Raw genomic sequence first — 20,480 nt, forward strand, 5'->3', positions numbered from 1 at the left:
TCATGACTGTGGAAGACAGTATAAATATTTGCCTGTCCGAGAACCCCTGGTGACATACATGCATGTGCTAAATATAAATATTAAAGTAAACTAACTGCTTGGCATATTGTTTTTTTCTAATTTTAATAATTAGACCTATTTTCAAGTGGATACGGATCAAGGCAACTAACAATTTATCTGAGTATATTGCACTATTGGGTTCCCACATGTACTATATAACCAATAAGTACTGTGCATATGCTCCTTTTGAATATCAGCTACAGATCAGCCCAATTTCTTCTGGTTTTATAGCTATGCTTAAACTATGAGAAAGTTTGTCTGTAAGCTAAGCTCAAAGTTAGAGCTGAACAGTATTATATTTGTTTATAATTTGAAGATTTAAATTTAATTGGATGAACTAAAGTGAAATGTTTCATTAGTTAATTTAACTAGGCTTGGTCCCTTTGGGGAAACACCCAAATGCTACATTCAGTTTTTAGGCCTATAAGCACTTTGTAACAAAGTTTGTGCTATATTTCACGTCTTTTGAGCTTCAGTCACATTGCTGAGGCAAATCTTTTTCTTTAGGGTCTGAACTAACTTTTGAACTCTCCAGTTTCTTCACCCCTCTTCTCTGGGCCAGACTTGATGACTGAACAGACTCCAAGACTGGATCCGGAACACAGCGCTTCAGTGCAGAGTAAGTGGCTGAGAGGGCCCCCTGGAGGAATAAAATAGAAACTACATTATATATCATTAATAGTCGCCTAGTCTGTCCAACAACTCAAAAAATGATAAATGACTGCAGCTTCTTTCAGTTGCTGATTGTTTGTAGGTACAGGGCAGCAAACAATTCAATTCAATTCAATTCAATGTATTTGTATAGTGCCTAATCACAATGCAAATCATCTCAAGGCACTTCAAAATCACCTTTTTTCTTGACTATAATTTATCAAAGCATGTGAATTTAAGCAACAACACCTTTAGTTTCAAGGAAGCATTGCTGACTCGATTCTCACTTTCTCAATTCTTTCTCACTAACTTTTTCATATTTGGAAACTAATGACCAAACTTTTTAAAGTCCCAAACATTCAGATTTACAGAATTATATCATATTATATCTCTTCTGTTGAATCTCTCTTTGCTCTGCCTTTTTTCTATAACTAAATTCACATAATATGAATACAGAGGCTAATGTGTTTTCCTTCATGGTATTGTGCACACATACAGTGCATCCGGAAAGGATTCACAGCGCTTCATTTTTTCCACATTTTTTTATGTTAGAGCCTCATTCCAAAATTTTTTAATTCATTATTATCCTCAAAATTCTATAAACAATACCACTAATGACAATGTTTGTTTGTTTGAAATCTTAGCAAATTTATTAAAAATAAAAAACAGAAAAATCACATGTACAAAAGTATTCCCAGCTTTTGCCATAACACTCAAAATTGAGTTCAGATGCATCCTTGACATGTTTTTACAAACTGATTGGAAATTCAGTTGATTGGACATGATTTGGAAAGGCACACACCTGTCTATATGAGGTCCCAGTTAATAGTGCATGTCAGAGCACAAACCAAGCTATGAAGTCCAAGGAATTGTCTGTAGACCTCTGAGACAGGACTGCATCGCAGCACAGATCTGGGAAAGGGCACAGAAAAATTTGTGCAGCATTGAAGGTCCAAATGAGCACAGTGGCCTCCATCATCCATAAATTGAAGTTTGCAACCACCAGGACTCTTCCTAGAGGCTGCCTGGCCAAACTAAGCATTCGGGGGAGAATGGCCTTAGTCAGGGAGGTAACCAAGAACCTGATGGTCATTCTGAAAGAGCTCCAGCATTTCTCTGTGGAGAGGGTTGAACCTTCCAGAAGAACAACCATCTCTGCAGCACTCCACGTATCAGGCCTATATGGTAGTGGCCAGATGGAAGCCACTCCTCAGTAAAATGCACATGACAGCCTGCCAAAAGGCACCTGAAGGACTCCCAGACCACAAGAAACAAAATTCCCTGGTCTCGTGAAACAAAGATTGAAGTCTTTGGCCTGAATGCCAAGCATCATGTCTGGAGGGAACCAGGCACCATGCACCACCTGGCCAATATCATCCCTACAGTGATGCATGGTGGTGGCAGCATCATGCTGTGGGGATGTTTTTCAGCGGCAGGAACTGGGAGTATACATCCCAGCCAGAGCCCAGACTTCAACCTGATTGAACATCTCTGGAGAGATCTGAACATGGCTGTGCACTGATGCTCCTCATCCAACCTGATGGCTCTTGAGAGGTACTGCAAAGAAGAATGGTAGAAACTGCCCAAAAATAGGTGTGCCAAGCTTGTAGCATCATACTCAAAAAGACTTGAGGCTGTAATTGGTGCCAAAGGTCCTTCAACAAAGTATTGTGCAAAGGCTGTGAATACGTATGTATTCATATGATTCACATGATTTTTTTCTTGTTTTTTATTATAATAATAATAAATAAATTTAATAATAAATTTAATAATAATAAATTTGCAAAGATTTCAAACAAGCAAACTTCTTTCACGTTGTCATTATGGGGCATCGTTTGTAGAATTTTGAGGAAAATTTAATCCATTTAGGAATAAGGCTGTATCATGAAATAAAATGTGGAGAAAGTGAAGTGCTGTGAATACTTTCCAAACAGTGTACAAACAGTCACACCTTGACGGTGAGTGCATCTTGTCTGGTTAAAGCTCTGTCAGAGAGCTGGTCTCTTTCAACAATCCAGGGGTGACGAAGAACCTAAAAAGCATCATAATAAAAATGATTTTCTAATGTCAGCAAACCCTAACAGTGATTATACATACAAACAATACAATATAGCTAACATTATATACTATGCCATGACTGCACTTCAAAGGCTTAGAGAATAGAACAATTTTGGAAAATAATCTAATTATAATTTTACTTTACCAATATTGCGATTATAATTTATTATGTAGTTATTGTTTATCTTCTCTATTATTCAACAAACATGAACAATAAATATGACCAACACAATATTAGATAGATTAAACAAACTGTTCTTTCCTGTAGGCCAGGCTTATATGTTATGATGAAATTTGGTAAAGTATGAAATGATATGAATGACATTTATATTTAAGTACTTTAATCACAGTAGTATATTGCCTGATTTGTTGAACTTCCAGCCTTGTAAACATGTAATAATTGTTACAACAACATAAGGCACTGACAATAAGGACTGGTCTTCATTAATGAAATGGTGAGGTAGCAACAGGAGCAAGGCAGGTTCTGCACAATACCCGACATTGCATGTTTTTAAAGCCAAGTCAAGGTACAGTGTAACGTGCTAAGTTAATGTTTGTAGGATATGTAACAATGTTTCCTGTCGACAGACTGCAAATGGTCAATAAGACCTATAGCCTAACAAAGCACACTAAGGTACATTTTGGACTAGTACCTGGGGAGCAGTCAGGCGCTGGTGAGGGTCCACATGGAGCATCTTCATCACAATGTCCTGTCAATTATATGTAGACATACATAAGTCATATTAGTATATTTAGGCAGTACCAGTACAATGATGTCAGTAATACATCCACTTCATACGTATCTATATCTTAATGGGAAAATATTAAAACATAACCTTGGCAGCATCTGATACCAAGTCCCAGTTTCCCCCTGTTATAATGAATTTTCCACTGCCAATTTGAGCCAGAATTTCCTCTGCTGTGTCCTCGGATGTGCTGGCAAATGGGCTGAAACTGGCCATAAGAATAAAAAAAATGACAGAGGCTCGGTGAATCATTAGAATGAAATATGAGAGTCTTCTCAAAATTACAAATGTTGTGAAAAATATTTGCTAAATTAAAACCTTTCACATTTTAAAATCTGGAGATTGTAACACCCACCGCAGATCAAATAAAATGAAATAGGCTCAGATTTGGCATAAGTAAAATACTGCACATGATCTATTATTGGCTGTACAGTTATTCAGTACAGCAGCACAGGGAGTGTTTACAGAAAATGGCAACATTTCATTTGTTTGTTATGCTGGAAAACTGATCTGTCATGCAGCAGTCTGGCAGTGCTGGCAGTTTAAAATGCTTTTTTACTCACCCAGCTATCATGGTGTAGAGAAGGATACCCAGGCTCCATATGTCACAGGCTGCATCATAACCCTGCTTCCTCAAAACCTGCACACAAATACACACACAGGACTCATGGAATCAGTTTCTGTGATCATTTATTTATTAATGTATTGATAGCTGTTTCATTGTGCAAGTGTTGGTAAGATGTTACAGATTGTAATTATTAACATACCTCAGGAGCCATGAATGTGGCTGTGTAACAAGGGGTCATTAACAAGCCATTTTCAGCTCTGAGTTGTTTGGCAAAACCAAAATCACAAATCCTGATGCTTTCAGGGAGTCCACTGTCGTCAGAATAACGAATATTACTGGGTTTCAGGTCTCGATGTACGACCTGAAAATAAAACACACAAAACAAAACACACACACATGCAAAATTATTTTTCACATAATTACCGTACTTTTACTTTTACAGTGCCAGCATTTGTGAAGCTGTCTCTGTCTTTATCAGTGTGTTTCACTGACTTAGATCCAATCACATTGAATTCAAGAGCAATCAGCTGACACATTTGGATCCACAAAGTATTTAGTTGTTTCCACATATGTATATTCCAGGTGGCTGTGAACTTGCCATTTGTCTATATGTTTATTTTTGTTTGTTTGTTTGTTTGTTTGTCTCATTATACCCCCTGTGAGTGTAAATATTCCACAGTCTTGGTCAGTGTGCAGACAATGTCGGATGCATCTCTCTCTGTAAAATGTGGCACTGCCAGCGCTCTGTCCAGCAGCTCATCTCCTCTCAGTAAATCCTGAACCAGGAACACATACTGGCCATCGTCAAACACCTAAGTAACCCCACGCACACGCACACGCACACACACACAGTTGGTTATGAGATAGACACACATTGCTTATTAAAATGGCTTGATAAAAATGCTAAAGTTCTACTTTTCATTTTAATATGGTTTTGAAAAAAACGCAACATGTTTGAGGGGCTGGGGAGTTACACTTACGTCCTTCAAGGTAATAATATTTGGATGCTGTCCATATCGCAACAGGATCTCAGTCTCTTCTGTTGGATCTTTCCTGGCTCTGTCAATTATCTGGCATAAAAACAGAAACACAGGATATGTTGTAGACGACATACAATTGCAAAATGTAAGTACACCTGTAAGTGCCAAAGACGCACAGACTGTTGTTTGGGTGGTTTCATTCTACACTCCCTAGTTCTTCTAACAATGCATTACTCACCCAGCATAAGGAAAATTAGGAGTTAGCATGTACTACTAAGTATTACTGCATTTTGTGTGGTTGAATATAAATAATAAAATAAAAATCTTTTTTGCACACTATGAAACCTTGCATCTCCAAATAACCAACTTTTCACGAGATAAGAAAAATATCCCTGTTTACACCTGATAGTGGTGTAACAAAGTGCATTTACTTAAGTATAGATTTGAGGTACTTTATTTTATACTTCTACTCCACCACATTCCAGAGGCAAATATTGCACATTTTAATAGACTACATCTGTCTGATAGCTGTAGTTACCATACTTTTTCAATTAGAATTTTTATTGTTTTCCTGTCCAGCAAAAACTTTAAACATATATCTTGTAGAAGATGACCTTGGTCCAATCTTAAGTACAGAAATAAAGTTCACCATATATATTAATGCTGTAGTAACCAAATTTAATGATACACGTTTTTCAGTACAGTGAGTATAATATTACATAATGTGACTGCATAACAAGACACTTTACCCTGTACTAAAGTTATGCTTTCATTTTTCAACCACAGTAATGACAGAGACTCAAAGCTTAGAAAGAAGAAAGAACAGAACATCTGTACAGTTTGTGTAAGGTGTACTGTCCACTACCTTCACTGAATACTCCACAGCAGTAATTCTGTGAAGACATCTTCTGCAGACAGAAGTTGCCGTCTGTCTGACTTCTTCCTTCAGCTCATAAATATCACTAAAAGTGAAATCACCATGGCACTGCAGCAGGGAACACACAATGTTTCTACCATTATATTTCATACACACATCAAAGTCATACATTAGGTGAGTGAGTAATCACTTTGCTCATTGGCCAGGTCATGCATTAGTATAGTAGCTTATACAGTGATTCATGAGCATAACATTAAGAAAGGGAAGCATTATTAAATTGCCAATCTCATACTTATTGTCTGCTTATATGTCACTTAATTCATAAAAGTAGTGGGTCCATGATTTATTTACAAAATTAATTTGATCTCCGCTAAGCTAGTGAGTGCATCACCTAATTAGATGTGGGGTAAGGACTTTTATTGTTTTCTTAAATGACAAACACCTGAACAACAGGATTGATGTTGTTCACCTCCTGATGAGAAGGCGCTACTGTAGCAACACTGGGCTCCTGGTATTGATTAGTTGCAACAAAGCTGAAACCACGAAACAACTGGTGTGTGTTTGCACTGGGAGGGATGCCAGGAGAATCTGGAAATGCAAAAAGACACAAACAGATACAGTACAAATATTAATATGGTAACTTACTATGATGGGAAAATTACACTTTCACATTCAGTGCCTTTGATTAAAGGATTCACATCCTTTTATCTATGCATATATGTATGTGTATGTTTTATTTACCAGTCGGTGTCCTGGAGGTGAATTCAGGGTCAAAATGAAATGTGTCTTCAGGTCTTCCAACAGTTGGTTTGAAAGGAGGCCTCACTTCCTTCTTGTACAACTTCTGCAGAAAACAATGGCAACAATAACCATCAACATCATAATCATTCAGTCAATGAATCATCAGTATTAGCTGGCACAACATAATGATTATATATGAATTTACAGAAAGAGGTGGCTTTCTTTCCATTAAATTGCTGGTTGAATGCCACTGGAAATACATGTTGTGTTCCTCCACAGTTAAGAAATGCTTACTTCCCACCTACTTACATCTTACACCTACAGCAGGTTTGAACTTGTAAACAAATGCTTAGCCAGCATTCACACTGCCTCATGTTAAAATTTAACAGCAGAGGATTATTTACTTAAGTGTATTACAGACCATGGCCTGCAGGTGTCACCTCTGTAGTGTCATTACTTGCAGTGACCAGTCGGACAAGATTTCTTTGAGTAGTTAACACATATAAGAAAAGTAAAGGATACCAGAAACATTAAGAAACACAGATTACTAGGACCTTTTTATGGTTAGCCTAGCCTAGTACTGTTACCAATTTTAAATGCCATTTCATTTGTGATGCACAGTTTCTGAGGAGGTAAGGGTGCAGATTTTGTCAGTGGATTTTATTAGAACTGAGAACATCACTACTCACTACAATGGATATGCAAGAGCCACAAGCCTTCTGAACATCTCTGATAAAAAAGAAGCAGGTGCAATGATGTGACCATGTGGGCTTTAAAAGATTTTATTATTTCATGTAGATATACCACCTGTAGGGGACATGTCTGCAATCTATATAACAATAAGTGACTTTACTATTACCTATTTCTGTTTATCAAAACCTGTGTTTCAAGGAAAGTAACAATCAACAGTCAGCCTGGTGGATGCATACATTTAAATTTGATAAATGATGGGTTGAGCTTCCTCACTCCTTTAACATTAACAAGCATTAAATCGGATTAATATACTTGAACTATGCTCATGGTATTGTATTAATAAATTCTAAAATATGATGTTGGTTTTTACAAAGATCTGAAACAGTGCTTCTGTGTTTTTTAAAAAGGAATGTCTGTTACTCTCATAACAGTTGGTAAATGAAACATTAAAAGTACCATGTGGAGGCTTTCACCAATTGTTGAATTGCTTTTAATTGTTCACAAATCCAGTATGGGTCTTCTGGAGCATGAATGTTACTCACATATAAACCAGTAGCTTATAGAGAAGTTGACCAGAAACAAATGGAGTTTCAGAGCATGATTCAGTTATGTTTAAGTGGCCAAGAGTGCTTACAGTTGAAAGAGTGGGCCCCAGTGGATGTCAAGGTTAGATTATGATAACACAAGAATATGTGTAGTTAAAATATATGTGTATGAGTGCACACTTTGAGAAAGGCTATTGCAGATAAGACGAGTAGTTACAATAAGGGTGGGATAATAACAAGGATATTTAATGATTCATGTTCGTGGGCATATTTTGAGGAATGGCATGAGAACTATAGTCAACAATGTGATACAAATGTATTGTTTGAATAAATGTTTTTAAATTTAACCACTAATATGAATACTGCATCTTAGTGTCATGAGTCCCTCTGGGGACTTCCTGCCAGAGGACTCGTATTTTGTATTGACTTCCTGTTTTCTCCCCGTTCTAGTCTCTAGCAGCTTTATGTGTAATTGTGTTCATGAGTTTCACCTGTCCCCGTTATGTTCACCTGTGTTTGATTACCTTTTGGGTTTCGCCTATTTATACCTCCCTCGTTCCTTTGTTCCCCGCCGGATCATTAACGAATGAGTGAAGTAAGTTAATGAATAAGTGTGTTTCTGTATTGACCGTTTCACCCGGTCTCTCCTTGTTTTCTGCCGTCTCATCCGGTACATGTTTCGTGTGTGAGTTTGTCCTGGAGATCCCAGGACTAATAAAGTTCCTTGGTCCTGCATTTGGGTCCTCACCTCTCCTCCTTCACACCACACCCCCGTTTCGTGACACTTAGAAATCAGTACATTTGTCACGATTTGTTTTTTATAAGAAATGAAAATTGAGATTTCTCACCAACAGCCTTACAGGAAGCAATTTAATGTAAAAATGAATATACAGTATCGATGAACAGTTGTAGTTAGTGTATTGTAGCAGGCTATTTATATCTAACCATAGTTCACCATACCTGATACACTTTCAGACACTGTCTATAGAAATGCTAGTGTAAGACAACTTTGTTGTTTCTTACACTAGTGTCTTTGGTCTATTGGGTCTGTGTACTTTTTTCACACTATATATAGACTACTCTATATACAGCATGTATTTAACACCAAAAACTGTACAAGTGAATAATACAAGTTAATATTGGCCTGGTATATAGTGTCTGAAAAAAAAATTGAAAATTGACAGCTTAAAATTTATGTAGACTACTGAATATTCGTCAGAAATCACACTTACGTTCCAGTCTACTGACGCAAAGAACCGATGTCTTTTTATTTCTTCCACTCCTTCTGGTCCTGCACCTGTTGATCACACAGACAGGATATTAATGCTTACATTTATTGGACAAAAAGTGTTTAAAATGCCTCATTTTATTTTAGTTTGCAGCCTTATTGTCCCTCATGTTTTGCTTCCCTCCAGGTAATAACTGACCAGAATTATTCAAAGAGGCACAAAAATCTAGATGCACTACGATTATTCTCAAAACATATCTGACTGTCAGTTTTCAAGATTTACATTTACAGCACCTAGGCGATTAGCAGGGTTCCTCTTGAAGAGTGCTCTTAATAAACTCTGCACTTCAGGACTGAGGAACTGTGGCATTCCCAGCTTAGCTCTGTAAAGACAGCATAGCTTATGTTGAAAGGAGTGTAAAAAATAAGAAATGAGATCATAAGAGAGAAAATCTGAGGAAAATGCAACAATAGCCTATACATGATATACATAAAAAACACTATTAAATCAGGTAAAAATTAAGAAAAACACACTAATGAAACATGACACCTAAAATTAGAAATATCAACTGAAGTCTATATCGAGACCATATATATTGGTCATAAAAAAACAGCTTGAATATATCTTACTTTAAAATAAGCGCCATTGTTTCCTTCCGATCTTTTCCTTGGAATGGTAATGATCCTGTCAACATCTCAAACTGAAAAAGAGATGGCAACGTGTCCAACCAGTTAGTATAATTAGTTTCTGTATTTGACTTCTGCAAAATGAGAATAAGACTTTCTTTGTGATATATAGAGCAGAAACATTAACAAATATTAAACCTGTAGCTTAAAATTTTTGTTAAAATGAGTGCGGTGTTGCATGAGCTCACACCGTCAGACACAAAAATGTACAAACATAGACATTTCTTTCATTTTTTACCATAATCAACCTCAGTGACTTGTCAGTGTCTGTCTCTGCAACAGCAATGATGTTCAAAACATGAACATCACAATTTGCTGTGACAGCCCCAAAATTGATATTTCCCTGTTATAATGCCATTAATGATTAACACTCCCACTGCACACAAAAATGTGCTTGGGTGCATCAGAGGGTTAATGATTAATAATATTATATTTTACTTGTTCTGTCTCATTGGAGCACAGCTGTCTGGGCTATCGCTATGGGTCATATCCCTTCTTCACGCCTTCGCAATGAAGAGAAATTTGTTTAGGCCACATGTGGTGGGCCCCCTTGCCCGAACCGAGTGTCCCAGCCACGTCCGCAGCTCCCAGATGTAAAACGGTGGTTCGGGCGAGCTCTTTTCTTTCTTTTCTTTAACCCAAGTACTGAGAGCAAGATCTTCAATCATGACTGCGGTGTCACTAGAATCTGCTGTGACTGTGGTACTGGCTACATCTTTGGGGACGACCTGCATCCCTGCTGCGTGGGCTGCATGGGAGTGGAATACGTTGGCAAGGCCCTCACCACAAGGGCGTACTGCATGTTCTGCTAGCGGCTGCCCCTTGAGGCACTCCGCCAGAGGGCGGAATTATTCATTCTTGCCGCCGAAGAGTGCTGGCAGACCGAGAAGAGGACTCCTCCCTTTGCTCTTCTGTCCGCTCCCGCGGGTTCTCAAGTCTCTCTCCTGCCAAGGGAACTCCTGGTGATGAGCTCAAACCCATCCTGGGATTAGCCTTGGACCCAGAGTCGGACGACTCTGCCTCCTTGCCACACCACTCACTGGACAGCTCCCTGCTCCACACCCTCCCCACTGGAGAGCGAGCCGGTGCAACTGTCTGCTGCTAGCATGCTAACCGGCCTCTTCTACATCTTGCGGGCCATGGCTCAGCTATTACAAGAGCTTCCGGGCATCATCATTACAGCGGCTAACAGGTGTAAGCTCCCGTGTCCCTCCAGAGCTGGTCCAACCGCTCCAGGATGCCCACTTCGGCTGTTACAACCTGACGCAGGCGCCACACCATGTACCTGTTTGACCTTGATCCTCTACCATCTCTGTTTACCTCTCCGTGGCAGCGTTGGAGCTAGCCAAGCTAAAAGCCCCAATGTTGACCATCTTCCTCATCACACAGGTGACTGACCTGACAGTAGGGGGTTTTCCCATGCCAATGCATCTGCCACAGCATTTTAAGAGGTGCCACTGCATCTGCCACTGCATTTTAGGAGGTGCCACTGCAGATGCCACAGCATTTCAAGAGATGCCAATGTATCTGCCATGGCATTTTAGGAGGTGCCACTGCATCTGCCACGGCATTTTAGGAGATGCCATGGCATTTTGGCATTTTGCCAATAGTTAGCAGTACCCAGTGCTCTTGAAATGCCCATATGTCTGTATGTCAGCTCTGATGCCACTCCATTTGTCTGTACATAATACTAAAATAGCTAAATTGCTGTAATTAAGGTTCCAGTCCAGTTGACATGTATGTGGCCACTGAGCTGCCGGTGTATTGTCTTCACTGTACAAAGTCTTTGATATATGCTGGTCACAAGATGTTTTTTGGACTGATGATTGCAATACCCACATTAAAACACCAGGGAATAATAATCATAGGCTATAGGCTAATACACAAGTTAACTGAACAGCACAACAGAAAATACAGAAATGGAGTGAAGACTAAATATTCGAAGATTATAATAAACTAGACGATGCAATTTCTGAAGAAATTGCGTTGGGATTGCTGATTGCCGCAAACAGCGTCGCCGAAGCATGTTTTGAATCGCCTGACGCGGTTGCAATAATTGAGAAATACGAATTGTAGTGAGGGTGCTTTTGTTTTGAGAAAATGCTATAAAAATGTTTTTAATATGAAGGGACAACGAGTGGCAGGAGACTCATGGGAACTTACAAAAGAATCTGGATTTTATTTGGAATATTCTAACTGTAGACTTTTATTGTGAAAGTCTGACCATGTCAGAAACCATGCCTGACATGGAAAATAGCCTCACTGGGTGCCTGAAGCTGTATGCCAATAACCAACATCCGTTTTAATATTGAGTTGCTGTTTCAGGGCTTTTCTATTGAGAAAATGCTATTTTAGGGCTTTTATTTTGAAAGGACAAAGTGCTGCAGGAGACTCTTGGGACCTTATACAAGAATCTGGACTTTATTTTGAATATTCCTTATACTTTACAAAAATGTAATATCATCCTATAAATAACTGTGGACTGTTATTGTGAAAGTCTCACCATGTCAGAAAACCATGGCTGATATTGAAAATGGCCTCACTTGGTACCTGAAGCTGTATGCCAATAGGCAACAACCGTTTTAATATTGAGTTGCTGTTTCAGGGCTTTTCTATTGAGAAGATGCTATTTCAGGGCTTTTATTTTGAAAGGACAAGGTGCTGCAGGAGATTCATGGGACTTTTTACTAGAATCTGGACTTTATTTTGAATATTTCTTTTACTTTACAGAAAATTTAATATCTTCCTATAAATGACTAGACCTTTATTGTGAAAGTCCGAACATGGCCCGTTGGAAGATGACACCATAGCTGACATGGTAAACAGCCACAGAGTAAATTGCTCTAAATAACTGAGAATGGTCCCCATGTGTGACAGCATTTGGCAGTCATTCTTAATTACTAACCACAGACAGCTTTGATCTCTGCTGCTGCTTTGTGAGCTGTTGCTATGGTGATTTAACCCCAGAGTGGGAGGGGGAGTACAATTTAAGACAGTCACTTGCTCTGCATAGCTGAGAACGGTCACCATGTGTAACAGCAGTGGACCTTAGGCAGCCAGTCATTCTTAATTACCAACTACAGACAGCTGTTGTTCTGCTATTGCTTTGTGAGCTGGTGCTATGGCAGTGGTTCTCAAACTTTTCCTGCCATTCCCCACTTAAGGCCGAGCATAAAGTTTCAAGCCCCACTTCACCCAAAAAATGACAATGAAACTTATTTCAAACTTAAAATTTTCAAATTTATTCAAAATAACTTCTAAATAAATAATACAGAGTTCAAAATAAATAAAATTAAAGTGCAGTTGTGTAATTACTTAGGCATGTTGCATTCTGTGAAAAAAAAAGATTACCATTTACCATTCGATTTTCCTGCTGACGGTATTCTGCCAATTTTCTTTTAAAAAAGTCGAGTGGTTTATTGACGAGATTGGGGTGCGTTGTTTCTAAGTGTCTTTTTAATTTGTTGGGTCTCATGCTGTCTGCTGCCAGTCGTTTAAGACACACAACACACATGGGTCTCTCCTCTGCCCCCACTAGCCCCACTATGAATCCAAGACCCAGGTAGGCTTCATCGTATTTTCTTTTTGGCTGGCTTTTTGTCGTGTTTTTGTCTGCTGGCGTGGAGTCGCCAGGTGTCCGTGTAACAAATTTATCCATTGTTATGCCCACTAATCATTGCGTTGCTGTGTGAAAGTTTGCTTATTGTTCTGCTACGATTAAGTGCCGAAGTTAAACATTTCTGCTTGGTTCCTCTTGTTTCCCTCTATTTGTGTTTTTTAATGACACATTTCTTTGTATGTGGTTGTTTTATTTTGCATGTATGGTGTTTGTCAGTAAAGAAAATTATGAATTAGGATATACACAAAATTAGACAAATTTATTCCCGTTCGCTGCGCCCCACCTGTCACGGCGTCGCGCCCCCCACAGTTTGAGAATCACTGTGCTATGGTGACCTAAGCCCAGAGTGGGAGGGGGGGTACATTTAAAACAGCCACAGAGTCACTTGCTCTAAATAGCTGAGAATGGTCACCATGTGTAACAGCAGTGGACATTAGGCAGCCAGTCATTCTTAGTGTTAGAATAAGGGCATTGTAAATTGCTGACTGTGTTATGAGAATTGTCATTTTGCAGCTTAAGGGATTTTGCAGACAGCTTTATACAAAGGGGGCAACCAGGCATGCCTCAGTTGAGCAACCAAAATAACGGTGTAAATGTCACAGTTGGGGATGTTTCCTGTTTTTCTGCTTATCTCACCAAGACATATACAGTGGGTACGGAAAGTATTCAGACCCATTTAAATTTTTCACTCTTTGTGTCATTGCAGCCATTTGCCACAATCAAAAAAGTTCATTTTATTTCTCATTAATGTACACTCAGCACCCCATCTTGACAGAAAAAAAAACAAATGTAGAAATTTTTGCAAATTTATTAAAAAAGAAAAACTGAAATATCACATGGTCATAAGTATTCAGACCCTTTGCAGTGACACTCATATTTAACTCACATGCTGTCCATTTCTTCTGATCCTCCTTGAGATGGTTCTGCTCCTTCATTGGAGTCCAGCTGTGTTTAATTAAACTGATTGGACTTGATTAGGAAAGGCACACACCTGTCTATATAAGACCTTACAGCTCACAGTGCATGTCAGAGCAAATGAGAATCATGAGGTCGAAGGAACTGCCCAAGGAGCTCAGAGACAGAATTGTGGCAAGGCACAGATCTGGGCAAGGTTACAAAAGAATTTCTGCAGCACTCAAGGTTCCTAAGAGCACAGTGGCCTCCATAATCCTCAAACGGAAAAAGTTTGGGACGACCAGAACTCTTCCTAGACCTGGCCGTCCAGCCAAACTGAGCAATCGTGGCAGAAGAGCCTTGGTGAGAGAGGTAAAGAAGAACCCAAAGATCATTGTGGCTGAGTTCCAGAGATGCAGTAGGGAGATGGGAGAAAGTTCCACAAAGTCAACTATCACTGCAGCCCTCCACCAGTCGGGGCTTTATGGCAGAGTGGCCCGACGGAAGCCTCTCCTCAGTGCAAGACACATGAAAGCCCGCATAGAGTTTGCCAAAAGACACACGAAGGACTCCCAGAGTATGAGAAAAAAGATTCTCTGGTCTGATGAGACCAAGATTGAACTTTTTGGCATTAATTCTAAGCGGTATGTGTGGAGAAAACCAGGCACTGCTCATCACCTGCCCAATACAATCCCTACAGTGAAACATGGTGATGGGAGCATCATGTTGTGGGGGTGTTTTTCAGCTGCAGGGACAGGACGACTGGTTGCAATTGAAGGAAAGATGAATTCGGCCAAGTACAGAGATATCCTGGAAGAAAACCTCTTCCAGAGTGCTCAGGACCTCAGACTGGGCCGAAGGTTCACCTTTCAACAGGACAATGACCCTAAGCACACAGCTAAAATAACAAAGCAGTGGCTTCCGACTGGACTGGCCCAGCCAGAGCCCTGACCTAAACCCAATTGAGCATCTCTGGAGAGACCTGAAAATGGCTGTCCACCAACGTTCACCATCCAACCTGACAGAACTGGAGAGGATCTGCAAGGAAGAATGGCAGAGGATCCCCAAATCCAGGTGTGAAAAACTTGTTGCATCATTCCCAAGAAGACTCATGGCTGTACTAGCTCAAAAGGGTGCTTCTACTCAATACTGAGCACAGGGTCTGAATACTTATGACCATGTGATATTTCAGTTTTTCTTTTTTAATAAATTTGCAAAAATTTCTGCATTTCTGTTTTTTTCTGTCAAGATGGGGTGCTGAGTGTACATTAACGAGAAATAAAATTAACTTTTTTGATTTTGGCAAATGGCTGCAATGACACAAAGAGTGAAAAATTTAAAGGGGTCTGAATACTTTCCGTACCCACTGTACATATATGGATGTGAACTCTGTATGAACTCTGAAGATAGCCTATGTTTCAACTCTCACCTATTGTGTAAAGTGAGACAATGCCTGGAAATCATGTAACCACATCACTGTGTAAATAAAGAGTGCTGGGTGAGACTCGGGGCTGCAGCCGGGGATAGCATTGAGTGTGCATCTCCTAAAAGTCACGAGCTCAACCTAGAACAAAGAAAAGAAAGTCTCTGTGTAAATGTTTGATTAGAACCAACACTTAGTTTCCAACCACAGACAGCTGTTGTTCTGCTATTGCTTTGTGAGCTGTCACCATAGCGGTGACCTAAGCCCAGAGTGGGAGGGGGAGTGACACAGCATTTTACACACGCACAATGGAGAAGCTGAGAAAACTTCACCTCACAAAATGGAGGATTACAGAAAAACTATAAGACCTATCAAAATAATTCTTTCACTAACAGTGCCAGGAGGCTTGAACAAAGAGACTGATCCACTTTTTGTGAAGATATTCCAAAAAATTAAGGATTGGTGGTGAGTTAGAAACAGCCTTCATTTGTGTTTTTCACCAGAAATGATAGAGCTCTTTATAATGGGAGTGAATGAGAGATTGAGCAGTCATTCTCTGTTTGTTTGGCCATCAAGTGGAAAAACTGTAGGTCCTATCAAAATGAGAGTAGCATTGCCTGAAAGAAGACAAAAATCTCTACTACTTTGGAGAAAATGGTGTATGAAGCGGCAAAATTGTGGCTGTGACGGCGAGTTAGAGAGAAAAATTTTCCATAAACTTTAACAGCTTCTCCCAGTCTAGCGATGATGTCACCACTCTAGCTCTCTCCCATACACACCAATGTAAAATTCAGATAATTCGAAAAAAAAACCATAAAACTTAAACTGCGATTAAAGAAAAACCATAATTGATATCAAAAATTGAATTCAAGACTTATAGATTAATGCCTTCTGACCCGTTTAAAGGTTGAATGGTGTTTCTAGCTCAAAGTATGCTGACACAGTTAAAGCTGAAAGTGGACAAAGTTGAAGGGGATTTTAACGTTCTCTCCGTTCATTTCCATGGGAAAAAATTCCGACAAAACTTCGAATATGTCGGAAATTATAAAAGATATCGCTGAAAAAAGTAGAAGCAACCCTCTCATCGAGCTGAACGCGACGGTGTTTGAATGAACGTTTCTACGTCGAACAGTGTAGGACTACATAGCGACCAAAAAACGGCGGAATAATAATAAAGAGAAAATATAGCCGCAAGCGGCAATGAATGGCCCTCGCCTCGAGCGAACCGCGTCCCCGAACGAACCGCCTCCCCAAACGAACCACCTCCGCAAGCGTCTCCCCCTGAGCGGACCACCCCCATGAGGAGACCGCCTTGCCCAGAGTACTCCCCCTTTGTGCTCCCATGAATCTTCCCTGCCTCCCTGAGCGCCCTCCCCTCTTAATCGACTACCCCCTGAAAATTGGCCGCCCCCCCAATATCCTCCCCCGAGGAGACCGCACCCCCCCAAATAGACCACGTCCTTGAGTGGCCCCCTGCGGAGGTCTGTGCCAAATTTGGTACAGTTCTGACAAAGTAAGTGCAAGTACATAGGGGGCGCTATTGCACCTATAGGGTCTGGTCCAATTGGCTTTTTGATGAGGATGCCCTGAAGGATGCTTGTGCCAAATTTGGTACAGTTCTGACAAAGTAAGTGTAAGTACATAGGGGGCGCTATTGCATCTATAGGGTCTGGTCCAATTGGCTTTTTGATGAGGATGCCCTGAAGGATGCTTGTGCCAAATTTGGTACAGTTCTGACAAAGTAAGTGCAAGTACATAGGGGGCGCTATTGCATCTATAGTGATTTTCTTAAGTCACATGGGTTCAGGCCAGTGGGCTCTACAATTCATCAATTGGTCCGATTGAAATCCGACCATGCGTTTGTGAGTTATCACAATTTGAAGATGGCAAAACATAGGTCAACATCTGGGGTCCGGCAAAGGAAAACTGTAAAAGTTAGCAAAAAAATGTGGATAACTTTAGCTGCCCCACATGTCTAGTTGAAGCTGACCAAGAATCCGCTCATTCGGTCAAAAGCCCTCGGATGAGTTCGCTCAAGTACCAGGTGTGCAAAAACTGGACATTTTGCAAAATTCCCATTGGAAATCAATGGCGAGATTTGGTCATCGCCAAGGCAACAGCATTGAAAATAGGGAATGGGTCCAATTGGCTTTTATGATTAGGATTCCCTAAAGGATGTCTGTGCCAAATTTGGTATAATTCTGACAAAGTAAATGTTTTGGTTTGAATGGCAATTTCCAAATAGTTATACAGGGGGCGCTATTGGGCCTATTTTGATTTAGTTTAATCACATGGGTTCAGGGTGGCAGGGACTACAATTCATCAATTGGTCCGATTCAAATCCGACAATGCGTGTGAGAGTTATTACAAGTTGAAGAAATGGTGGCGAGCCAAAAATCGTACCTCGGCTGGAAGGCGAACGAAAACCGTGAAAGTGAGCGAAAAAATTTGGAAAACTTTTGCAGCCCCATGGGTCTAGGTGATGCTGACCAAAAATTGAGCTCAATTGGTGAAAAGCCCTAGGACGAATTCGAAACCATGTCTTACCATGTCTCTCAACCATGTCTTAGTAGGGGTGGACCAAAGGATGATGTCAGGCCATAAAGAGGTTTGGGTGATCTCAGTGGGGAACTTCAACTGCTGTTCAAGATCCGCTACCATCCTCCACTTGGAGGTAGCGGATCCTGGTGACAGGAGCGACCACTCCTTTTGGCTGTTGCTTCGACCCTCTTCCCCTTGCTGGAGAAAATGGATCTGCTGGTGGGTCGTTGGCATCTTCTCACTGTTTGCCTCTACCCTGCGTGTCTTCACTTCAGTGATCACCAGGTCTTTCCTCTCCTTCCTTGATGCTTTGGACCACATCCTGGGTGCAATTCTCCATCCAAGGCCTGTCCTTCCTGACTGTGGCCACCCGACTATCTCTTGGTGCTTTAGTTGGTTTGTGGCCTGGTCCACTGCCTGTGCCACATTCCACTTGCGTCCTATGCGGACCTGGGCTTTGGTGTTTCTCACAAGCAGGTTGGGTGAATCTCTTTGCTCAAATAGGAGCCTTACCTTCTCCTGCTTCTCCTTCTCAGGGCTGGGAGTATATGGCCCAACGGCGACCTGATTCCTCTGACCTTCTGACCATCATAATTAATTGTAATTTTGTTTCCCATGATTCCCTGTGGGAATCCCGAAAAAATGTCCCCTCTGTCATTCCCCTTGTTGGTGCATGTGCAGGTGTTGCTAACAGAGATACAAGATCTGTTGTTTCTGTTGTTCCATCGGTGGATGTGGCCTATGAATTTTATTCCCGTTATTTCCTGGTCCCCAAGAAATCAGGAGAGATGAGGCCTGTCCTGGTACTGACACGGCTCAACAAATTGAGGCAGGTCAGGAGATTTCACATGCTCACGATGGCCCAGCTCTTGCGGTGTGTTTACCGGGGCAACTGGTTCATGTCAATACCTCTGAAGGACGTGTGTTTCCAACACAGGGAATTCTTGCACTTCTGTTTCCAGGGAATCAGCTACTAGTACAACCGCCTGTTGTTTTGGGAACTCGCTGGCTCCCCAAACTTTCTCCAAGTGCGTTGAGATGGCACTGGAGCCCCTTTGGAGACAGGGAATGAGAGTCCTGTTTTACCTCGATGACCTGCTTCTGCTGGCCCAGTGGGCCAGGTGTGTGCTGTTTTTTTTTTTTTTGGAATGTTGCAGCTACCTTGTATATTTGCACCTGCCTCACCTCCATATTGTCAGGAAAGCACTTTGGGTCACTTTGGTTTTTAAATGTGCTATATAAATAAAATTGACTTGACCTTCTTTTATCTTTTTCTTATCTGATCTGTTTATTTTATGTTGTATTTACATGTTTTCATTTCTTGTGAAGCACTTTGGACAATTGTGTTTATATGCTATATAAATACATTTTGATTGATAGAACATATTCAGAATAATAATGAACAAAGTGTTCATGATAACAAATCATGATATTGAAACATAAAGCTATTTATAAACTAACCCAGGCGAGACAGGAACTTGGAAACCAAAATAAAAGTCCACCACAGGAAATCTAAATATAGGCCAAAACACAGAAAAAAATCCAGGAGATAATGGATTGCAGCACTTTTTAAAACTAAACCAACAACAAAAAACAAAATATATATGCAGTCTGCAATGATGAATTTTATAGTAGAAAACATCATTATTAAAGAGCTTTTATTATGAGTGACATATATCGACATTCCATAACAGAAAATAAAATCAAAATACAGAAAAAGAGATAACTTGTTCTGTCGAAGACTAATGAAGCACATAAGATAGCCTCCATATTTTTATGAGTGGCAACACATCTGGCACCAATACAAACATGCCAATCCTTTCTAGCACCATTTTTAAGGCTGTATCATAATGTTTTACATTAAATGTAACTGCAATAATGGATTTTTCTATAAGCACTGTTTTAAAATTAGGCGTATCAATAAAATTTCCAAACTTTCAACTGTTTGCAATGAACAAATCAAACAATAACAAATTAAGTATCTCAACATAACTAATGTTACAAGTGATTCCAGCAAATTCAACACAAAATGGAACTTTTAATGACTTCTGCAGTCTCAAATGGTCTCCAGTTCACTAACATTCTTAGGTGTGCTGCAGCCTTCTTCAAGAAGAGATTTTCTATAGGTGACTGTGAATCTTCCAGGACTTTTTCTGCACTCAGTCATTG

The 20,480-nt window shown here is 40.1% G+C and overlaps 1 protein-coding gene across 1 annotated transcript in view; it reads right to left on the minus strand.

Annotated features, from left to right (window-relative positions):
* Positions 1–532: 532 nt before the first annotated feature.
* rps6ka2 (ribosomal protein S6 kinase, polypeptide 2) overlaps positions 533–20,480 on the minus strand; it is a 37,001-nt gene continuing 17,053 nt past the window's right edge. Inside the window, exons 9-22 of the mRNA XM_026320592.1 lie at positions 9,778–9,848; positions 9,442–9,530; positions 9,152–9,216; positions 6,682–6,784; positions 6,377–6,528; positions 5,929–6,048; positions 5,064–5,153; positions 4,737–4,895; positions 4,283–4,444; positions 4,079–4,155; positions 3,606–3,723; positions 3,423–3,479; positions 2,663–2,743; positions 533–700 (exon numbers count right to left, since the gene is read on the minus strand). Of these exons, the coding sequence (XP_026176377.1) occupies positions 533–700; positions 2,663–2,743; positions 3,423–3,479; positions 3,606–3,723; positions 4,079–4,155; positions 4,283–4,444; positions 4,737–4,895; positions 5,064–5,153; positions 5,929–6,048; positions 6,377–6,528; positions 6,682–6,784; positions 9,152–9,216; positions 9,442–9,530; positions 9,778–9,848 (1,512 nt within the window). The remainder of the gene's footprint in view (positions 701–2,662; positions 2,744–3,422; positions 3,480–3,605; positions 3,724–4,078; positions 4,156–4,282; positions 4,445–4,736; positions 4,896–5,063; positions 5,154–5,928; positions 6,049–6,376; positions 6,529–6,681; positions 6,785–9,151; positions 9,217–9,441; positions 9,531–9,777; positions 9,849–20,480) is intronic.

This window comes from Mastacembelus armatus, chromosome 3 (assembly GCF_900324485.2).
Source record: "Mastacembelus armatus chromosome 3, fMasArm1.2, whole genome shotgun sequence".
NCBI lineage: Eukaryota > Metazoa > Chordata > Actinopteri > Synbranchiformes > Mastacembelidae > Mastacembelus > Mastacembelus armatus.